This window comes from Aedes albopictus, chromosome 2, assembly GCF_035046485.1.
Source record: "Aedes albopictus strain Foshan chromosome 2, AalbF5, whole genome shotgun sequence".
NCBI lineage: Eukaryota > Metazoa > Arthropoda > Insecta > Diptera > Culicidae > Aedes > Aedes albopictus.
The window spans coordinates 281,955,015-281,978,483 of record NC_085137.1 but is presented as its reverse complement, the minus strand read 5'-3'; the positions used below and the strand labels follow the sequence as shown (position 1 = coordinate 281,978,483).

General features: G+C 38.4%; 2 protein-coding genes across 2 annotated transcripts in view; one reads left to right on the top strand and one right to left on the bottom strand.

The window, feature by feature from the left end:
- Positions 1-23,469, bottom strand: part of LOC109414978 (unconventional myosin-XV) — a 98,351-nt gene that overhangs the window by 41,121 nt on the left and 33,761 nt on the right. The window contains exons 3-6 of the mRNA XM_062851933.1: positions 13,416-14,509; positions 8,965-13,207; positions 6,076-6,295; positions 4,992-6,007 (exon numbers count right to left, since the gene is read on the bottom strand). Coding sequence (XP_062707917.1) covers positions 4,992-6,007; positions 6,076-6,295; positions 8,965-13,207; positions 13,416-14,509 — 6,573 coding nt within the window. The remainder of the gene's footprint in view (positions 1-4,991; positions 6,008-6,075; positions 6,296-8,964; positions 13,208-13,415; positions 14,510-23,469) is intronic.
- Positions 18,064-21,087, top strand: LOC109428804 (myosin heavy chain, non-muscle-like). Its single transcript, XM_062854687.1, has one exon. The coding sequence runs from the start codon at positions 19,024-19,026 to the stop codon at positions 21,085-21,087; it is 2,064 nt and encodes a 687-aa protein (XP_062710671.1). The 5' UTR covers positions 18,064-19,023.

The following is a 23,469-nucleotide window of genomic DNA, read 5'->3' as shown; positions in this document are numbered from 1 at the left end:
GCACTTTTATTAGTGGAAAACGTTTGGCAGATTATATGTGTAAAGTATGATAAATTTATAAACATAGTCAACTACATAAGTAGATTTTTCATATTTTTTGTAGTGAACAAATTAACCATAACAAGATATGCGTATTGAAGGTTCATGTGTTAGTGTTCCCTCAAAAAAGTTTTAAAATATTTCAACCATTATTCTTTCAGATAAGAGTATTTAAATTTTGTTTAATAAATCATCAACATACTTAAAGTTCAATAACCATCAGAAAACTTATTCAATTTCGCTCAAAATTTTATCAACAGAGCTTCAATATAAAGTTTATGATTGGTCCAAATTTCAGCGTTTTTGATTGACTTATAAAAAGTTATGAACATTTGAACAAAAAAATATTTTGACGAAAAAGCTGCTGTACGAATAATTGTTTGATTCACTATAGATCGAAGTAACCATGTCGAAAATGCTTACATTAGTTAATATTCTATTTTACGTCAATGAACTCAACGTGATTTAGAGCTAATGTCCATCAATTGAAATTAATTTCACTTTCATTCATGGATAGCGAAAACGTCAATCACTGCCAAATGTAAATGTTAACATAAACGCCTATCAAACTTACATAATTCACAGTACCTTACTAATGGTGGTGACAGTAAAAATAAACATTAGTTCTTAAATTAAATGGATGACTATTACCAAGTAACTTTGATCTATCCAACAAAAACGAGTTGAATTTTCTTGAATTGGCTTCTTTAGCGGTGTTGAGATAATTCAATATTCTGAATCTGCATGCAAAACTGAGCCGAAATCCAAATTTTCATGAATTTTGGTGCCCGGGAACCTATTTAAAAATCAATTTGAAGTTTGTATGGGAGCGATTTGTTGAATCACCCCTCGACGCATTTTGTACTGGGTGGAACTGTCAAACAGTTACCCAGCTGTCAAAAGGTGATTTCAAAAAATATCTTTGAAATTGATTTTAGGTACCAAAACAAAGTTCTAAAAATCTGAAAAAAATCCTAGTGGCTCAGAAAAAGGTGCTCTTTCGAATAAAATCAAAAAATCAATACATTTTTCTTAATTTAAAAACCCAATTGTTTCGTTTCCCATATGAAAATATGTTTTTATTCAATATAATTTTATGCGTTGATTTTATTGCAATATTTTGTTCTAAGCACTTTAGAACAGCCAAAAACTTACAATTTTGTCTAATTCGCCAAGTTTGTATCCATCAACTTTCAGAGCTACAACTGCTTTTCAATGAGAAGAATCGTATTTTTTAAATTCAAACTTCAAACAAAAAGGTACTCAAAGTTTTTTCACCATGAATAGAACAGAGTACGATTTTTCCAATGCAAACAAGCGATTAAAACTTCATCTGCTTCTTTTTGAGATATGACTTAAACATTTTTTTGCAGAAAAGAGCCAATATCTTTTTAACTATGAGAAATAGAACATTGAGCACTTTGAAAAAAGAATATGCGTCGTTGATAATTCTTAAAGTGCTCGAAACAAAGTTTTCACGAGAAATTAATGAATTAAAAATTATTGTGAGAAAAAATAAATTTCATGGATTACCCTAACATGGTTCTTAAAAAAAAAGTTAGGAACCATGAGAGATAGAATAGTGGTTTCTTGTAAACGTTTATAAGACTATTGAAAAGCAGATGTTGGGATCAGCTATACTAGAGGGACCAACCAAATTTTGCAATGATGAGAAGGAAGAATGAAAAATAAGAAGAAACTTTTCCCAAGGACATGTATCTAAAACTTAAGTTAAGGCACATACATTTTTGTCTTTGTAATTACGACTCTGGACCCATTGTGCAATGATGGTAAAAGTTTTAAATCTACACCATCATAAACTATGGTTCCTAGATGGGGCTCAATTGAATGATATTTGCCTTGACTGATGCTGGAGCTGATGTCAATTGATTGATCAGAAGCTGGTCAATTGATATTCCGATGGTAAATGGGAAAATGGCCCTTGTAGACTAGTGTATATTATCAATACATTGAAAAGTTTGTGAGAATACTAACTTTTACCCTCTAATACCCAAGCCCGCCTTGAGACGGGTATAGTTGAGCATTTTTGTATTTCCTGTGCAATCAAAACTTTAATATTTTCGGCTGGTATTTGGGATTGTTTTGTATGTCTCACAATAATTTTGGGATTTTTTGAAGCGTATATAATTTTTAAAAATTACTGAAAATTCGATGATTTGGTGACCTTTCAGATGTCATTGTTTCTTTTGTATTGAATCGCAACAATTAACATATTTGAAATTTTTCCTCTATCATTCTATTTTAGTTAAAGAGTTTAAGGGAGTTGAATACATTCTAAAATTATTTTGTAAAATGTTTAATGAAAAAAATAAGAATAAAAATATTTTAACAATTATCATAAAATCTCAAAATGTTTTCATCTACAAAAACTGGTATCCCATATAGGCTTCGAGGAAAAATACAAAAGTGTAGGGATGTTCAAAAATAAAATTAAGATAATTCAAAAACCAAAATTCACAAAATCACGAATCAAAAAGAATCACCTTCCAAAACATGTTTAAATTGATTTTAGATGACCAAAAATGATATTAAGATCAAAATAAAAAAAAATGGGTATTAGAAGGTTACATGTAATGTCACATTTTTCATATATTTCAGAATAATAATTGAAAGTTATGCAAAAGTGAAGTGATTTTATCTTAAAATTAAAAAAAAATGTCGCATAAACAAGTTGCTCGTTTTTTGTATTGAACATTCCTTATGATTGTTCTACAAAGACAAGGATCGTATGGCAAAGGTTTACAATTTTTAATAAAAAAAAGCTTTAAACATTCTCTTCTAAAAAAAATATATTTGGAATTTTTGCGGGATCAGAAGAGTATTTATAAATTGTGTGAAAAATAATTTTCAGTTTCACCTATTTTGAAGAAAGCAAATTTTTCACCATTTTCACGTTCATAGTACAAAGATTTACACTTGATTTTTTTTTTCAAAGACAACGCTTATATGAAATATCTGGACATAATAGAACATAACATAGAAACGAACAAAATGTATTCTTAATATTTCAAGGATGAAAGCTTATAGAATTCTGTCATCAAAAACAGGTATTTGATATAAACTTGTCTCAAAGGTGGAAAATTTCGAAGATATTTTTTTTCTGTTCATATTTTATAAGATTGTTGGGAAAAGTTTGTGATATAAGTTTTATGGAAATTTGAGTCCCTTCGGCCAGAAGTTGTTTAGTAATAGAAAATCAATATTTAGTATCGTGAGGTCGGCATTCACCGCTCGTTTCATACGATTTACAGGGGATAGACAAAATGATCGGGACAGGTAAAATTTTTACCTTTCAAACAATGGTCAACTTGTTGTTCAGCCATTCTATAAAAAAAACATATAGTGCAACTCCGATTGTCGTGAAACTTGGTGGGTTCGTAGCTCTTTGAAAATGAATAGACCCGTGTTTTTTTATTTCGTCATTAGGGTGACCAAGTTTCAGGTAGGGTGGTCCTAGCAATCAAGGTTTTAAAAACTAAAAATTTTCAAAAAAATATAACTTTTGCATTAGTTGACCGATTCTAAACTTCTTTTTTTTTGATAGCTATTAAATTGTAGTGTTAAGGAAAAACACGTTAAAGGGGCCAAATTGTGTTGAAGTGCAAAAAAGAGGCCAAATTTACCCATTCAAAACATTTTTTTAAGCCGGGGCCCGTGGCGTAGTGGTTACACGTTTGCTTCATAAGTCTTCGTCAGTTGCTCTTTCCCCCTGAGAGCAGCTGACACTGACCCTCTTCTGAGCCAATGGCTGAAATGGACCCGGATACTTGGACATCGGTGAACGGCAACTCTCGGACTGGAAACAGGAACAACCAACAGCCACACATCAGCTTCCTCGTGCCCATCATTCTACCATGATAGGGTAGAAAATGAAAGGAGTGCAACGGCAACCAGTTGGATATAGTAGAATTATAATAGAAAACATTTAGGCGCTGTATAAATTGTAAGTACAGATTCCAATTGGAATCGCTCACGCAGTGCCCGAGTGGACAAAAGAGCTGTAAATTAGGTTAAGTAATTGAAGAATAAAAAAAAAACATTTTTTTTAATTTGATTATACTTTGAATCCTTACAAAACTTTGGATACAAAAAACATCATGAATCACTTAAAAAGCAATACAAGGCATAGTTTTATGAGAATTTACAATATCAGGCTATTTTAGAGTAGCTAATATTAAAATATGGCGACAAACATATCTAAAGGTCCAATCTGCAAAAGAGAGGCTCTCTTTGTTTCGATTCTCTCTAAATTATTACGATGTCACAGTGGACATTTTGATAATTTGTGATGTGTAGATCGGAAAAGGATTGTTTAATCTTCCTTCCGACGCAAGAAGTAAATCAAAATATATAAATACAAACACGTTATAATCGAAAGACAGGAGACTCAAAGAGAGCCTCTCATCTACACTTAGGACCTATAGAAATGTTTGGCCTGATATGTGATACTCTATATTCAAAAATCATATCTCAAAAATTAAAAAAAAAAGTTTTTTTTATGTTCATTAGGGAATCGCGCAATAATTGGTTCAAAATTGACTGAGTTATTGTGGAAAACAGACGAATATAGAAGCCACCGTCCAAGTGGCGCGATACCCTATATAAGGCATAAACTCTCTAAATTTCATTACATTCGGTTCATTGAATCTAGAGATATAACAGTTCAAAGTTGGCTATCGGATAATTAAGCCTTTCACCAAAATCTCTTTACTCTTTTACTTCATGTAGGACAGCCCGATCTTTCCCAAACTAGAACCATTGGTAGACAAGTAGTCGACCAACTTACAGTAAAAAAAAGAGATGTTTTGATGCACTTTTCGAAAAATTACAGCTAGTTAACCATTTTGTGAAACTGAAAATTGTGCCAGTCCCGATCATTTAGTCTATCCCAGAAACCTATAAAACATTGAAGTAACAAATATTGCACCTACCTGTCGGAATTCCATCAAGAAGGAATGTATCATGCCTTGTATAGCAGTTGATTTTGGAGCATGAAGCACAATACGGTTCCCATTTCTCAAAGTCAACTGGAACGTTGAAGGTCGCGGCAACGTAGTCACACTTTGAATTTCCGAGAAGGGCATTGATTTTTGCACAGCAATATAATCCTGCTCCTTTCTCGCTAAGCACACTCCAACGTGAGACACGGCAAGCAGGGTTCCACCGGGGATAGAGGGGGAACCGTTTAGTATAAACATCCGTGAGAAGTACAGAGGCCAGCCTCGTGCCATATCCAGCAGGTGACGCTTCACTATTGCTCTAACCTGACTCGACATATTTTCGGTCGTTACGCCGTGACTATTGAGTAAGTTCATAGCTGCACGTTTTTCTTGTGGATTGATTCGCAAACATGGTGTTATTCCCAGTACGTCGGATGTTATTTGCGAGAACATCAGATCAAGCGCAGCTGGAGCAGAAACCGATTCACTAGGACGAAATACTTCTTTTCGAACACGTAATTTCCAAGTGATTTTATTGTAGGTTAGACACGCAGCAGCAGGAGCTTTCAACGATGGTTGTGCAGGTAACGGCATCACTGGCGCGGGTGGATCGTGTACCGATAGATCGGATTCGTTCATATGATCGTTGTTGATCGACGATACGGTAGTAGCTGATGTTTTGCGTTCTCTTTCTTGCACACTTTTTTGAACCATGTGTGTTTTGAATGTGGCTACAGACTGGCGGTTGTTGCTACTGTTCGATTTAATTTTATCTTTTGGCTGTGCTGGTTGGTAAACTTTTGTGCTTTCCTTTTCTCTTTGAATTTGAGTCATCTCGTAGTTTCGTTCACGTTTCTCCCGTTCTTTATGCTCGCGATCGCTAGTAGTTGATGATGGCCCCTCCACTTCTGAACGATCCCATACAGATTCAGAGAAATTTTCGCGATCTCGCGATCGTGATCGGGACCGTGATCGTTCGCGTTGAATCACAACTTCCTTTTTAAAACCTGTAATAAAAAATGAAAAATAATTTAAAATGCTTGAGCTTAAACTAAAAAGAAAAAAATGAACTTACTTGCTTCATAAACCAGTTCTAACTTTGCTGCCTCAGCACGACTCCATGAGTCGTTGAATGGATCTTTAGCTCCAAACGTATCGCGCTCCTGGCGTTGAACGAAGGAAGGCACCTCTTGTAGGGATATTTGCATCTGTGGTGGTGGTGGAGCTGGAGGCGTAGTATTTGGGGGTCTGATTGGCGGTGGTGGGGCTGGTCCAGCAGGAGCAGGTGGAAGAACCTGAATTCAAAATAGGATATTTACTATTTAGTTTGTGTGCCATGTTGAGTACAGTTCAACAATAACAAAATGTATAACCGAAATGTTTTGAGGATTTCCAAGGATTTCAAAATTGAACCACAAACATATGTTTATAATGAAACTTTTTTATTGTAGTGATAGCGTATCCAATACTGTTTAATTGGCAAGTGATACATACACTGAAACAAAAACGAAGGTAAAAATCCTTTAAATGACAGACATACGTTTAGCTGAGGTGAATGAAACTTTGGGTTTCTTCAGAATTATTGCAATTTTGTGATTTTTTTTTTTTGAGAGTATACCCCAAACATTTTGGTTTATTAGGATATTAGCAAGATAATTCATCTGAAATGTATATTTATTTCGATCTATTTGGAAATTTTAAAAATTCTTACAAAACTTTTGATTGATAAGGAGGGACGATGAAAACTAAGTTAATTTAAGAAAAATATGTGCAACAAATACTCAAGTTAAATTAGTTGTTCTAAAAAGTTGGTCATAAAACATCAACATTGGCCTAAAAAGCCTAAAATAAATTGTTCTGTGTATGAATGATGATGGACTTTATGATATTACTAGGGTTGTTTAATGAATATTCAATGAGAATAATGTTAAGTGAAAGTACTGCAACAACTGATTTTTTGTTTACCCTTGTTTATTTTTACAGAAGTTCATAGAAAAATACAGGCAATAGTCAAGCAAATGACTGTATATGCATTTAATTCGAGGAAATGGATCACAAAGGTGAGTAACTTTTAAATCACATTTGTTTTTGGCGTGATTTATTTCGAAAGAGTGTCTTAATTATAATGAAAGTGTTTTATGTTAGAAATTTGAATACTTTTGATGCCGTTTCTTGAAACGTGAAGCATCTAATATATGTAATTTCAGCAAGCATAATGTCTAGGTGATATTGGAAGATTTTGAAAGTTGTGGTAGTTGTTAACGCGGTGATTCATGAATTTGATGCTATCATATTTGATCCAAACAACACTTAAATACGCGGTTTTTCTAAGATTTGTGGCATTTTTATTGAAAAAATGTTTTCCTTTGAATTTCAACTAACACTTCTTATATCACTTTTATTAAAATTTTTGAGTGCAATTCAAGTGCAAAAAAACTGCTACAAGCTTTGAAATATTATCGTCGTAGCATCAAATCGAAGTCGCGACTCCAAGCACGCGCAAAGTTGCAGTTGCGATGTAAATTCAAATCGTTTTTTTTTCTTGTTGCGCATCATTAAGCTAATTAGCAGGAACAATATGCACTAACCTAAATCGAGTTGCGACATTTGAAAGTAGGTAAAAACTCAATTTTCGCACCCAAGGTCACTTTGGACTTTAACCAAAAGCAAAATATTTCCTATCTTATAAAATATTCCTATGAAATGCAGGTAAAACCAATACGCCAACACTTAAGAACAAACGTCTTAAAATCCCGCTTCAACAGTGCATCAGAACTTCAGACGCATAAATCTCAAGAAGCAAGCTTCAAACAATAGCGCATTTTATTATTCTGTTCTTGCTCACTTGTAAGAAGCTTGAAATAAGAAGCTCAGGTGCACTGGTTTTGTTTACGAAGAGATTTGTGCTTACGAAATCGTGAGTAGGTACCAAAGTCGCCCATTGTGGTAGTCATTTTGGGATTCTAACAAGTCTGTCCTTAACACCAAAAAAGAAAGATTATAACAATTGCGAATACAAAAAATAGAAGAAATAGGAATGGGCCCAGGCTTGTCCACACTCAGCGCAAAAAAATTCTGCTCTTTTGATTTTCACCACAAAAACCATCGTGTTTATGCAATCTTTTTATCCTACCTGATAAAAGGATGTTTGAATATCCTAAAGACACTGTATGCTAAGAATATCCTAAATGACATTTCGAACCGTCAAAAAATCTCACCGCAGTGCCGCACTGAGCGCGCAAAGAGAAATTCACTGGAGTGAATTCACCCGGGTGAAATTCTCTTTGCGCGCACAGTGTGGCACTGCGGTGCGGTTTTTTGACAGTTCAAAATGACATTTAGGTAATTTCAACATCCTTCTATCGGGCAAGATAGGAAGATTGCATAAATACGATGGTTTTGGTGGTGTAAATCAAAAGAGCAAAATTTTCATGCGTTCAGTGCGGACAAGCCTGGCCCATTATACTACTATCGTAATCCTAAATGTGACTTACAAAGCGCTATCCCAGATTATGAATCGTAACTAGTTTAGTAGAAAACTAGTGAACAGTAGATTGACAACGGTTGAGATTTACATCAGTATTCAGTTCAAAACCGAATTAACAACATTTTTTTCTTTTACTTCCGCAGCTTTTGCCTTGCGTTAAACAATGTCGGAAGTGTGGTGTTGTATAGACCAGGTGTACAATACAGCGCCCCACTTCCGACATTGTGTTTATCGCAAGGCAAAAGCAGCGGAAGTACAAGAAAAAATGTCGCTAATTCGGGTTTGAACTGAAAACATAATAAATACCAGGTCTGAGCACATCACCTGCTTACAAAAGCTGATTTTGGATAATTCTACCAGGTAAAATCATGTGGTTAATCACCATTGAAGTGTATGGACGACTATGAACCGTGTAAAAATACTGTTGTTGGCCAGGTTATATTAAAATAACTTAAAAAAATAAATAAAAACACTTACCGTAGGCCACGCCGTTGGTGGAGGTCTTTTACCGGCTTCCATTCGTTGAACTTGCGTTTTAACGGACGGAATGTCAGATTGAGTATTTGACGACTGCATGGACATAATTCCACCAAGTTGTTGCTCCAAAATCATCCTTCTCGTATCTTCCAACTTTGCGGGAACACGTTCCGCTCTATCCGACCGAGTGCTGGTCGACCTCACGGAGTGACCGGCAGTGACTTGTTCCAGCCGTTGTCTCATTTCATTGCTTAGTTTAAGTTTGCCCACACTGCTTGGCGAAGGTCTATCTGCACCAATGTCGAAGCTTCGCTTCGCAACACGGTTGGCTTGATTTCCTTTCTGATTTGGATCACCCATGGGATGCTGATTGCTGGAATTGCTTGCCATTTGTATGTCTATCTCGAATTCGTCCCATTCTACACCGTTAGGTGATCCAATTGGGGATTCAACGTTACTGTTCACTTGCGATTGGGGTGTGGTTTTACGATTTGTTTGGCGTGTCATTTTAAAGTGCATAAAGTTCTCTTCACTCTCTCCTGCAGATCCATCTTGTGGAGGTGGCCACCTCCACTTACCGATTCGTACTGTTTTGGCTCTGCCATAGGGATCTAGGAAAGGTCGCACTTCGAGGGGATCCTTCATCTCTAGTGGTGGTGGCAATGGTGGTGGTGGAGGTGGCGGGATCAAATTGGATGACGAAGAGTCTTTCCGATTTCGTAACAGATCAGACATAGACGCCGTAGTGGAATCAGATCTGGTCTTTACGCTCGTTTTACGATTGGCCGATTGAGGCGTCGATGGCGATAAAGATGCATTCTGCTTGGGAGACATGTTGTGAATTGGCGGTGATTTAGGTCCATCTTGTTGAGTGAGCAATGTTTGCAGAGCTTGATTTTGCGCGATCAATTGCTGTTGAATTTGAATGTTCTGTGCCATCGCTGACTGTAAAAACGCTCTCTGAACTTGTTGCTGGTACGCAGATCCATCAACTCCCGGTGGGATGTTGAATACTGGCACCACTACTTCGGGGGTAACTGAGCTCATCATCAGCAATGAATTCGAATTAATTGGTGTGATTGGCGTAACAGGCGTCGAGGTAAAGTTTGACGCATTCGGGGAAAATCCATTATTTTTGGTCTGGTGAGCCGTGCCTCCCCCTTTGATAATTTTATCGATGTTGTTTCCATTTTGCAGATTGGCGATAGTGGAACAAACATCTACTGATGATAGGACCGTGTCGATGTAATCATCGACAGTATTTTCTTGTATTGGGTTGCATCCAGTTCCTCGTATACTGGCAGCTAATGACCTGGCATCTGATAGTTCATCGAGAGAACCGTCCAGAACAGGGCTAAATAAATCGTCTAAAAATTGATCGACGTCAGAGGCTTGCGATGGAACACGTACGCGTCTGACATGGCTAGCCAGAGAAGGTGCTTCACTGGTGTCTGACATGGCAGATGATCGAATACTCATTTCCGACCTATCGACATACTTGCTGGAATGCGATCCAGCCGTTCTCTTCCCGGCATATTGAGATTTGACGTATCTTGGTTGCGGTTCTTTCAGTGGAGTTATACCATCACTCGATCGGTAACGATCACTTTGCCGATGTTCGGCCATTGTAAGCACCATTGGTTCAGGATCACTGATGGGAATAATTTCATTTGCGTCAGCTGCTAAAAGATCGTCAAGTGATCTGGATCTCGATTTTTCTGTTTCAAAGTAATGATCGTTCAGTATTTTGCTGCGAGAAATTGCATCATGTGAAGTTTTTCTAGTAGCAGACTCCATATGCCGAGTATATTCGGGTCTTATCTCATCCCCGTCTGATTTACTTTCGATCACATGAGGTTCATGAGATGCTGGAAGTAGTTGTATATCGGACATTCGCTTTCCTGATGGAGGTTCCGGCGGAGGTACTTGAGGCCTCTTGGGGCTCATTTCAGGCTCAGCAGGTGGAGGTTGTGGATTTCTACTACCACATCTGAGCAAATCACTGCGAACTGCTGGAAAAGCTGGACAGAGTTCTTTCTCCGACACCAAATCTAGCACATAATCTAAACCGCACGAATCTGTTACTAAACCGCTATCGTCAATCACAACAGTCCAACCCAGGTTTGGAATACCCAACGATGAAATCGCTAAAGCGGCGGCTTCTTCACACGTTGTCCACGAATCTACGGCAACCGTTTGCATTATACCATCTGGTAGGATAAGTCCAAGAGCAGTGTCAGCAAGCCTAGATGAAGCTCTCCATTCTAGCCATGACGGCGGAAACAGACGGCATGGATTCGCTTGATTGCCCGTATCATTGCGCAACAATTTCTTCAACAGTTGTTCCTTGGTGTTGAACGGTGCATTGTCCACAATAAATTTTATCAAATATTTGTTGAATGCGGATCCTGGTTGAAAAGCAGATAAGCAATGGGACATAAGCAGCCACAGTTTTTCAGCTGATGTTTCATCTGCCCTGTATACTTGATTACAAATTTGAACGAGTATTTCATCTCTCAGGCCTCTGGAAGACAATCCTTTATGGACTATGTAATCTGCCATTATTTTTTCTTTGTTCTGATCTATTGTTGGGTCAGAAGTCCATCTTAAAATAAGTTTAAAAATTGCAATCGCATCTTTAAAATCCTGGTCACGAGCTGCTGCTCTTGACAAAAAAGGTGTCGATATGACATCACGTCTGGAAGAAATTTTCATTCCATTGCAATATACGGAACTGAACTTTCCAAATGCAAACTGGTCCAGATCTGGAGGTAGATCGGATGCCGTTGGAGGACCTGGAACTGTTCCCACAACTTTGACTAAATGGCGGTCGTTTTGTTGTCCGGACCAATTTTCCGATTTAGAGAAAATAAATACGAGTTCGGCTGGAATGTCCAGCAGTGCGGAAGTATTTCGCTCAACCTGCTCTTTGGCCAGATTTTGCGCTGCGCGTTCCTTTTGCATTCGTTCAGCATCTCTTCTACGTTTCATTTCTACTTTTAGTTTTGCATAGCGTTTCCTTTGAACGCGTCCTCGATATAGTGCTTGGGCTTTGACCACGCCTCTCTTGAGCATAACGTAATTCTTTCTATCTTTATATCCACGCCATGCCTTTTGAATGGTAACAGCGCCTCGGTTTTGTCGCTGTATACGCTTTCGAGAAAGCATTCCTCGTACATTTTTCTGAATTGTAACAGCTGCAATTCGTAATCTTTCTGATCGACTGGCTTCTAAGGTTCGATGGAGTGCTTCTCTGAGAAATACTCTAGTCGCTCCAAGTTGGAAATCAGGCCCTTCTGTATTGGTTCCTGGCAGAGAATCAAGAACAAACCTACACAGCTCGCGGTACGGAGTTCCTCTTGGTAGGGGAGTTTTTAACATATGTCTATATCGCTCAACAAAATGTTGAAACCGAAGCCGTACTGGGTATCCTCGTTGTCGTATCTTTATGGTATCCAACATACCCAGATAACGCAGCTGCTGTAATACGCATGGCATATCCATACGAAGAGCTTGTTTGTCATTGTTTGGCTTGACACACCTCACAAACCACGGATTACATTTTGCCATTGATTGCAAAAGCTGTTGTAGGGAATCAGAAAATCTTGCTGCTACGGTTGGTGTTCTAGGCTTCATAGTTACAAATCGCCCATTTATGCCTCTGGGCAAGGTTTTTCCGATGTCCCGTTGTGCTCGTAACTGTTTTGTCATTTCGCCAACTAGTGGTTCCGTACTCGAGCTCAAAAGTTCTACGACATCCATTCGCAGGGCGTCACGATTCTTCTCGAGGAAACCTTCTACACAGTACCAAACTTGTCCAGCATAATGGGTAATACCAAACTCCTGAGCACCGATCCTAGGCCTTGAATATAGTTCGTTCAACGCATGATTGTAGTGGCATTTTTCCAGAAAGCTTAAATCGTTCGCCCTTGGAAAATTGGACTCATCATCTAGCAAGTGGAAGATCCCTACCGGCTTCTTTGCCAGCAAATGTATTACTGGAAGGTTGTCTTCCCATTCCAACGCAGACCACTCCAATCGCTCTTTTGCGTATTCCGCTTGTTCTAGTTTGAAAACATGCTTGTTGAAATACAACTGCAGACTTTCGTTAGCATAGTTGATGCACAACTGCTCAAATGAGTTTTCTGCCAAATCTTCGAATCCAAAAATATCAAGGATGGAAATACGATGCGCATCGTGAGTGCCTCCCTTGTGCACAATGGAATTAATCCGGAGGACCAACCTGAAAATATGAGGTTGTTAAGTGTTTTATACCTATATATAAATGACAAAAATAACATGAACCAACGTTAACACTTATATAAGCAACTTTAAGGGCGACCTGGTTCACTTAACACTTATAATTATTTTACAAGTTTTATAAGTTATCCGTTGCTTGATGTTAACAATGATACAATGCTATAAAATGTGTATATCAATATTGTACTTACCAATTGAATAATCCAGAATACAATGCTTTGGCTAAAGCATCTCTAGCGTCCAGCGCTTGATCTATACTCAATGGAGTGTACAGCCGCTCTGATCGTGTCTCTGTTATTCTTGATGTCAAAGACCTGAGTATGCCCTCCGATGGTATCTGGAGAAGATGGGCAGCCCATTTGATTTCAGCGTCTGACCCAACTTCAACACCTTCTTGTCCGTGTCTTAACTGTCTACGGTGGAAATAGACATTCCCCAAATGTAACACGGATGCTAGGACGTTAACTATGCCTTCGCGTTCGCTTTCCGACACTCCTAGCACCTGCATTGCTCCTTGTAGTGAGGCCCAGTCAACACGACCCGGTGAACAGTCTGATCCGCCTTGGTTCAGGTAAAAATACTTATCAGCTTCCAAAAGGCCATACTTAGTACGCTCAGTTTCTGAAAGGCCTCCAAGCAACTCATAGAATACATGATAGTTTCGCTCTCCTGGTGCCTGGGTTACAATTCTCGACTTTTCGAGTAAATATTGAGTGATTTTTGCACCTATAATTGCTCCAGATTTAAAGAATACTTCCAAATACTTTCCAAACCTTGAGCTGTTATCGTTTCGGGCGGTTCGTGCATTACCAAAGGCTTCCAGCAGGGGCGCTGCTTCCAATATTTGCTCCGTGATGACGGTTGATGCGGATCCGCCACCTGGTACTACGGCCGCCAAATATTGCATCACAAGTTTGGTAGATTCGGTTTTACCTGATCCAGATTCGCCAGAAATGACTACAACTTGAGGCGATGGTAGTGCAGCGTGCGCAGCAGAACCAATGGCGAATAAATGGGGTGGAAGCGTCCCCAATGGTTTTCCGGAGTACATTTTTGCCATTTCAATGCCATATGCATCTGGGAACATTTTGTACGGATTGACCGCTATCAGTATACTGCCAGCATATGTGTAAATGAGCCCGTTATCGTATCGCAACTTCAGATTCCATAGTAGTGAAGCTTCATGCAGATCTTCGAGCTGGGTCATGTCCTCTACTCCCGTTTTTCCCAGGTCCTGCCGGGGACGGAGGTTTCCCTCCCCAGGCCCGAGGGTAAACGTTTGAGCCTGTAAAAAGAAATAACATTATTTTTTCAAGCAGCGATATTTGACTCAGTTACGAATAAATTTAAATGATTAAATGTGTAGGGTAAGAAATCAAACTTTGAACTAGTCAAATTGTAATCTTAATTTGAACCATTTCGAAATCCATTAAAACGACGTACATTTTAAGCAATATTGTCCCGAAAAAGATGTTAAACAGCTTTCCGTAATATAACCTGATAACATGGACTTTAAAAGCATTGAAAAAAGCGTTTTTGTCATGAAAAACAAGCAATTGAAAAATCCCTGTGATTTCACCCATTTCCCCGCAAAGAAAGCACATTTTCGGTGCACTCGTACAGCTAATGCATTGTATCACACGCAATATATGAACACGTCAAATGAAAGCTTATTTATCGTAGAATCGACCAACCGAATAATATTTCGCATTATTTGTCATAAAATTATCAAATTTAAGTGATTCTTACTTGGAGAATGTTATCTTAAGTTGAACCATTTGTAATCTAAATTTGAACTAGTAAATGGGGGTTAGCTTCTAGTGTTGGCCTGTAGATTGCGCTAGTGGTTGCTTTGTTTACTTTTGGGGATGAAAAATTGCAAATTCAGTTTCCAAATTCCTGAAGAATTTTGAACATTCTGAGCTGAGATTCCACTGCCTACTGAAAAATAGGTATGAGAATTAGCAGATTCATGTGATTTTTTGTTGTTCAGTATGGAATTGGCTGTTTTGTGAGTTGCTCGAGCTGCTGCCGCCAGTAGTTCAAATTAAGATTGAAATTGGTTCAAATTTTGATTACGATGGTTCAAATTAAGATTAAAATCATTGTTGATGAAAAATCGAATATTTCAATGAAATTCGGTACAAATACAAACTTTTTACCATTTAACAGAAAGCTTATATCCTTGGCTTTCAGGTACATACGATTTTGCCGTAGTAAATTATTTCCATGTGAGAGAAAAAATCACTTAAAATTTGCACTGCCTCAGAGAGCCGCAATTTGGTTCAAATTTTGATTACCTACCCTATGAAAAAAAAAATCAAATTGATGAGATTCAATCAGATCAAAGATTTTTAGGTGTCATTAGGACCCTAAATTGAACTGAAAAAAACTTGATCTGAACAAAAAATGATCATCATGACTGTAGGCGTGGAATTTGTGGACGACCCTCATCAACCTAGATGAGAACCAATTAGTTCAATTTCTCTTCAATTATTAATAGATACACTCACTCTCTGATTATTCACACACACACACACACACACACACACACACACACACACACACACACACACACACACACACACACACACACACACACACACACACACACACACACACACACACACACACACACACACACACACACACACACACACACACACACACACACACACACACACACACACACACACACACACACACACACACACACACACACACACACACACACACACACACACACACACACACACACACACACACACACACACACACACACACACACACACACACACACACACACACACACACACACACACACACACACACACACACACACACACACACACACACACACACACACACACACACACACACACACACACACACACACACACACACACACACACACACACACACACACACACACACACACACACACACACACACACACACACACACACACACACACACACACACACACACACACACAGGGGCAGCAGGGACAGGAGTCCAGGGGCTTGACGAACCCCCCCTTCTGCGAGTCGGGTGGCAGCTTGGGAATTCATCCTAAGCGAAAATCGTTCACACATCCGTGTGGATTACCACCTTTGGCTCTTCCTTCGGGGAGTGACCGAGCTTCTGGTTTCCAGATAGCTCAAGCAGAGGATGCCTAGGATGTGGCGGGGTTTCAACAGTGGGCTCTGTTGGATCTCCATAAAAAGCCACACATCCGCAAGCAACTCTGTACAAGCGACCTGGTACCGCTTCCAAAGTGCCTTAGCCCAAATACTCGGAGTGCCAACCGGCACATCAGGATCGATGCCAGTAACATCCTGATTATGGCATACTGGTCAACGCAAACGACAACGGACTACGGATTACGGATAGGATGACGACGATGGGCTGACATTCGTGCCATTCTGCTCCCTGAGTAAGGAAGGGTGACACCTACTTGAAACGGCGAGCGGGCTAATGGTGCGTCTGCCTCCGTCCCGGTAAAACCTTGGCAGGCCTCCGGATACGTTCTTCATCTGTCCATCATTTTTGATGGGTACTAGGCTCGGATGTAACACTCCCGACTTGCGCTGATCTGGCTCTGGACACGGACCCCATGAAGGTACGTGTTCAACCCTCGCTTGGCCTCCCTGATTCATAGACAACCAAGAGATCACGAAAGCGACTACGTACAGCAGGTGGAGATAGCGGCTCGGAGGGGGGACCCAATAGAATGGAGACATCAAATTATACCGAAGTAGTTGGAGAGAACGCGGACGCGTTCAGAAGAAGTGGAATGATGCAGCGATCACCAGTGACGCCGCTGGAAACTGCTGCGAGAACGAGTGTAGCGGTCCTGCCGACCGAATCCCTCCTGCCTCCCTGTATCGATTAAATCTAAAGATCAATGATCACCATTGATCTAAGAAAGACCATTTATTTCCTCATGGTGCTCCACGCAATTAGTGGATTACATCACATGTGGATTTCACGGTCATGTTTATAGACCAACGCCGGTTAACCAAGAAACAAGCGATGCAAGCAGAGAGAATGCTTACTGCTTGTTGCTGGTTGACCTGGTGATATAACGTTCTCGCTCCAATGCCGGAGAAATGTTTTTCTTTTAATTTTTGTTTGACGCCCGGCAGCGCTGACTGAACCCCAACAAGGTCTCAGTCACGCGGCCGAACTAATGAAGCCAGAGTGGACGACGCCCGTTTTGGCTTTTCTCTTTTCTCTTATTTCTTTTCAGATCGGGAGAATGAGTTCTTGCGACGGCAAGTTAAAAGACCCGCGATTGACGCCGGGGCGGTGTTGTATTGTTGTGTGGATCGTCGGTTGCCCGGTTCGTCTGTTCGCGGTGACGGTTGTTGTGGGTTCGTTGGAGAAGTCCGGGTGTCCGTTTGTCGTCGGTGTCGACGACGTTAGTGTGCCGTGTGGTTGCGAGAAAGTGTTAGAAAGTAAGTCTAGAAGAAGAATAAACAGTAAGAAGTAATAATCGTAGAGTTAGTTTTTCCGAAAAAGGAAGAATAGGAAGAAAGCCAGTGCAGTGCCGTGACCACTTCGCGTCTACATTCTGGTGACAGCGCAAAAGCGCTAAACAAGTGCAGGCACGCCGTTTGTGATTGGAAAGTGAAAAAGAATAAAAACCTATTGAAGTATCTAAGACCCAGCTGGTTACTACAGAAGAAATCGTGTAAGTGTTGCGCAGAAAACTATTAGGCGAAACAGTGTGAATCATTCAGTTGAGTAGAACTCTTGAACCGTGCACAGTTTGAGTGTGATGCTGATCTCGGATTCCTTTCAACGAAAATTGTTGTGTTACTCAAAACAGTCAAAACAGAGAAGAAGTTGGACCCACTGGACACTACTGAGTCGCACATTTGCAAACCGCTTGCAAATCGATCACTGCCAGATCATTTCCTACAAGAGGAACTAAGTATCTTCATCGGACCCAGCAATATGATGCAGAATAATGGGTAAGTCGAATCAATATTTTTTTTAATTGAGTGATTTTAAGTGGAGTGCGTATGTGTATATGATTTTGGTTCTCTTAGCATAAAATGAAAGTTAGAACATTCTAATAGAATGCTATTATTGTATCTTTTTTATTTGAGCTTGAGAAAGGCAAGTAACAAAAATTGCACGTAAAGAAATCCCTTTTTTATAATTTTATTTGTTGGCTTTTTCACATGAACTCTTGATCAAATTGAAGATTATGAACTATGAATATTGCAATCTTTGGAATGCTTGAACATTTTATGGCAGTTTCGTTTCCCAGGATCATGTTAGTAATGCATGTAGAAAAGATATTGCAAAATTTATAAGACAAATTTAATTTTAAAGAATCATCTGATTTAATCATGTGGTTATAGAGGAACGAATCTATCAAAAATCTATTAACAATTTATTTCCCGGTTGGTTTCTCCTACTATTTTAACGGATTGGGAATGAACATGGGTGTGATTAGAAACAAACATAGGTTGCTGGAGATGAGAGCAAAGATCGTGCTACTGCGACAAACACGGCCAAACCCTATCGGTAGAACTTTATTTTTCGCGCTTTTCGAATATTGCTTTTATGGATGGCCATGTCATGATATTAGGAGTGTTGATGGCACGGCTTGATTTATGGATGATATTAATTGATATCTATTGATATTAATTTAATAATTTGCTGAAAGAAAAATTAAACATGAAAAAAACACGACGGGAAAATAGTTCTGTTTTATTCTATAGTTCTCTCGTAATTGATTATGGATTTTGCACTTGCGTGGAGTAAGTAACTGTCACAAAATTAATGACCACAGATAACTCATTTATAGAAGTAGCACTCTCAATAGCTTCCTTAAAAAAAATGGCATTTCCTAAGTATTCCCAACGGGATACATTCTTCCGAGAATCGCGAGACAGGCTCGAGATAGAGTCTGAGGAAGAGAGAGAGTATGAGGAAGAGGAATTAAGAGGCATTCATAGGCGACTACGGGTTGATAAGCCACGAGGCAATAACAACAACAACTACTACCGGAACACTAACAATACCAACAACAACAATTACAACCAGAACAACAACAATTACAACCGCAACAACAACAATTACAACCGCAACAACAACAACTACAACTACAACAACAACAATTACAACCAGAACAACAACAATTACAACCACAACAACTACAACAACAATGGTTATAATCAACATAACAACAATAGCGATGCTGTTAACAATAATAAGGCAGCAATGGAAGCAGAGAAATATAAGGAATTATGGGAGGAATCAGAAGAATCAAAAGCTCGATTAGAAAGACTGTTTCAACGTGACATAAAAGAACTTTATGAAGATAGGCGGGATGCTGCTAACGATATGGCTGCAAAAGAAAAGAAATTTGTTAACAAGTTGAAAGCTTTGGAAGCTAAGCTGAACAATGAGAAAATATTGAATGAAACATTAAGCCAGGAAGTCACTATGCTGAAGATGCGAGAGGAAGAGCATGCTTTATCGGTTGCTGAGAACAAAACGGCAATTAATTCCGAATTGGAAAGTAAAGAAAGTGAAGTACGCAAGTTGAAGGTGCAACTCGAAAGCAATAAGAAGAACTACGTGAAGAAGTTGGCCGAACTGAACTTCACCATCCAGGAAATGAAGAAGCGTTCCGTGGAAGATTCTGATATTGCGAAGGAACTGGAGGAAGCGAAGATGAAGATGAATAAGGACATCGAAGTACTGCAGCGGCAAATCTTCGAACTGCAAGCCACCAACGATCGGCTGGGCAAGAGCAAAAAGAATATCCAATCGGAGCTGGAGGATGCCACCATCGAGCTGGAGACGCAGCGTACTAAGGTGCTAGACTTGGAAAAGAAGCAGAAGAACTTCGACAAAGTTCTCGCCGAGGAGAAGGCCGTCAGCGAGCAGCATGCCCAGGAACGGGATGCCGCCGAGCGGGAAGCTCGCGAAAAGGAAACCAAGACGTTGTCGTTGACGCGGGAGCTGGACAAAGCGTACGAGACGATCGAGGACCTGGAAACGAAACGGAAAGCACTGCAGAACGAGTTGGAGTCGAAGTTTATGGAATTCGAGCAAAAGACTTTGGATTTGAAAAAGGAGAACCATCACATGAAAACGGTTATCATTAATTTAGAGGAAGAGAAAAGTGACATTTCTTCGAAGTTTGTGGAATTCGAACGAAAGATTTTGAATCTAGAAATGGAGAACCATCGTATGGAGACGATTGTTAATAAACTTGAGCTAGAGAAGAATGACCTATCTTCGAAGTTTATGGATTCCGAGCGAAATATTTTGGATTTGGAAGAAGAAACCCATCGTATGAAAACTGTTATCATCAAGTTGGAGCAACAGAAGAGCGACCTTAGTAAACACTTGCCAGAATCTATTGATAAATTGGAAAAGCTACTCAATGAAAAGGATACGTTGTCAACTAAAGTTCAAGAACTAGAAGAAAATTCAAAATGTTTCAGTAGCTATGAAAAAGTTACAAGTTTCAAAGGTCCAATTGATATTTTTTGCGTAATTAAGAACAAATTGACTTCACCACTGAAACAACTAAATAAAGCCCATGCGGAGAAAGCAGTGAGCGAATACCGCAATACTAAAACTCGGTTGAAATTGCAACAGCTACAAGAAACTACCTATGATAACGAGATTTTTTTTCAAGAACCCCAAAGCCAAATCAAACAACAAGAAAGTGCTCATGCCAAAGAGGAAGCAACTATTGCGAGTCTCGCAAAAAGGAAAGACTTCGAACCACTCGACAATCTTTTAAACGAGATAGATTTACTACGAGGTTGTGTCTTTTCGGGAAACTATGAGTGCCTAACGGAACTCCTGTGGGATGACCACGGTTGATTTGAACCAAAAACAACATTTATCAACAATAAATATTTTTTCTTCTCGTTTACAACAATTGTAAATACCCATACTGACAAAGGAGAGCTAATTATTCCTCATGTTAAAATATTGTCGATGATATTGACTAATTTACACTCATAATCAAATCATTAAGGATTATGAAAAATATATATAGGAATAGATTATTGAACTTAGTTGATCAAATTTAAATAAGAAATAGAGAGTGACTACATGATACCAAACACATTACCTATTACAGAAAGAGCGATTGATATAAATAATATCAGTGCAAATATAAACGAAAATCATATTCATCTGTCACCACTCAGGATAAAGTGGTAAATTAAATTAATGAAAAATGAGAGGAATTTCATACCCTCAATAAATACAAAATGAAAATTAAAAGTGAAATGGAGAGGAATTTCATACCCTCTATAATTATAAAATGAAAATTTAATTGAAATGAGAGGAATTTCATACCCTCTATAAAAATAAGTGAACATTAATTAAAAATGAGAGGAATAGAATACCCTCAGTAAATATAAAATGAAACATTGAAAGGGAAGTAAGAGAGGAATTACATAACAAAAAAGAAAATATTGATAAACTATGAGCCTACAGCTAATTTATAACAATGAATGCGTCCGTCAAACTCAGTTTTTGAATGTACCGAAGGGCTGGAAAACCAGAGTAACTACTATTCTGTAAGGGCCATAGATATCAAACAACAAAGAGAAATAAAGAATTAAGGAGAGGAAAACACACCCTCCAGGAATACAGAAAATACAAGGAAATAGTTGAAGAAAAATAATAAAGAAGAGGAATACACACCCTTCAGTAACATAATAAACGGAAAATTTGAACGAAAGGAGAGATGATTTAGGAGAGGAACACGTACCCTCCAATGATGTAATAGTACAGAAACTAGAACAAGAGCAAAATCAAGCGTTTTTTTAAAAAACGAATATGAAAACTTAAGAGAATTAAGAGAGGATTTACAAAAGCCCTCTGAAAATTTAAATGAAATTATAAGAAAATTTAAAACACAGAAAGGAGACAAAGCAAATGTCTACAGATTTTGACGAAAGAGGAAACCCAAAACCTCTATGAAATAATGAAATATTAAGAGAGATTAGAGGAACCCATATCCTCTGTAAAAATAATGTGGAATGATATTTACAATTTGGTTTTATACACAAGTTAATCAAGAGAAATGGAGTATACTTACAGGCCCAACCTACAACCTCAAAAGGGAAAGGGGTGGAGCAATGCCGGCAGCCAAGGACTTGCCACAACAAACGGAAAAGGACGAAAAAGTAAGGTACCTAGAGACTCGGTGAGTTTATTTTATTTTTAAGCTTTTGCGGATATGCAAGAAAGATAAATAGATTATTGCCTTGCATCCCTGCAACATTATGATGTAGTATGTAAGTTTGTTGTTTTTGTTTTTCTCCGGCAGCGTCTCGAAAAAAATTTTTTTTTTATTCATATAGTGAAATCCAGATTTGATGGAATATAAAATGCAAATTGTTTTTGGTTGACAGAAATGATCTTCTGAAGATGTTTCAATTGTGATCAATTGGTTTTTTTTCCTTACTTTCAAGTTTGTCACATAATTTGCCGAAGGCATAAGGCTAATGAAGTAGGCCAATTCATGATGAAATATTTGATTAATATTACATTACACATGTATTAAGTTTATTACATTATTATTAATATTACACATGTATTAAGAAAAAAGGCAAAAAAAAAACATTTTTCGAAAAAAAAAAACAATATTCGAAAATATATATTAAAAAAAAAAACAATATTCGAAAAAAAAGGTAAGATATTTTCGAAAAAAAAAAAAAAAAACAAAATAAAAACATTCGAAAAAAAAAAGTATTTCGAAAAAAAATATAATTAAATGCCATTTTTAAAAGTTCACAAAATATAGTTCGTATTTAATTCGTACCTTTTACTCTTTAAAAATAAGGGAGTATTTCTTTTACTATTTATTTGACTGATTAACTTAATTGATAAAGGAGACGGAATTTGAATTTTTCGTAGGGACAGAATAGGGTCAGAAGGATCATGGAGCGGTAGTCTGCGGTGCTAGTCATGCCGGCAAGGACGAGCCGTTGGGAGTTGCCCGATTAAGACAAACAAGGTTTACACGTTTGAAGGTGATGGTTTAGCGCCGATGGAAGAAATGCTGGGATGTTGCTGCTTAAATTGCCATGTTGGACCGGAAATCCTAGTCTTTGATTTCGGGAGTAAGTTATGCATTTAAAATGGGAAGAATATTCCGAGCTGTGCCAAGGGAGGAGTCATTAGGCATCTGAAATACTCCGCAAGAGTACTATATGACATGTGCCAGCTGAATCCGACAAACTTCAC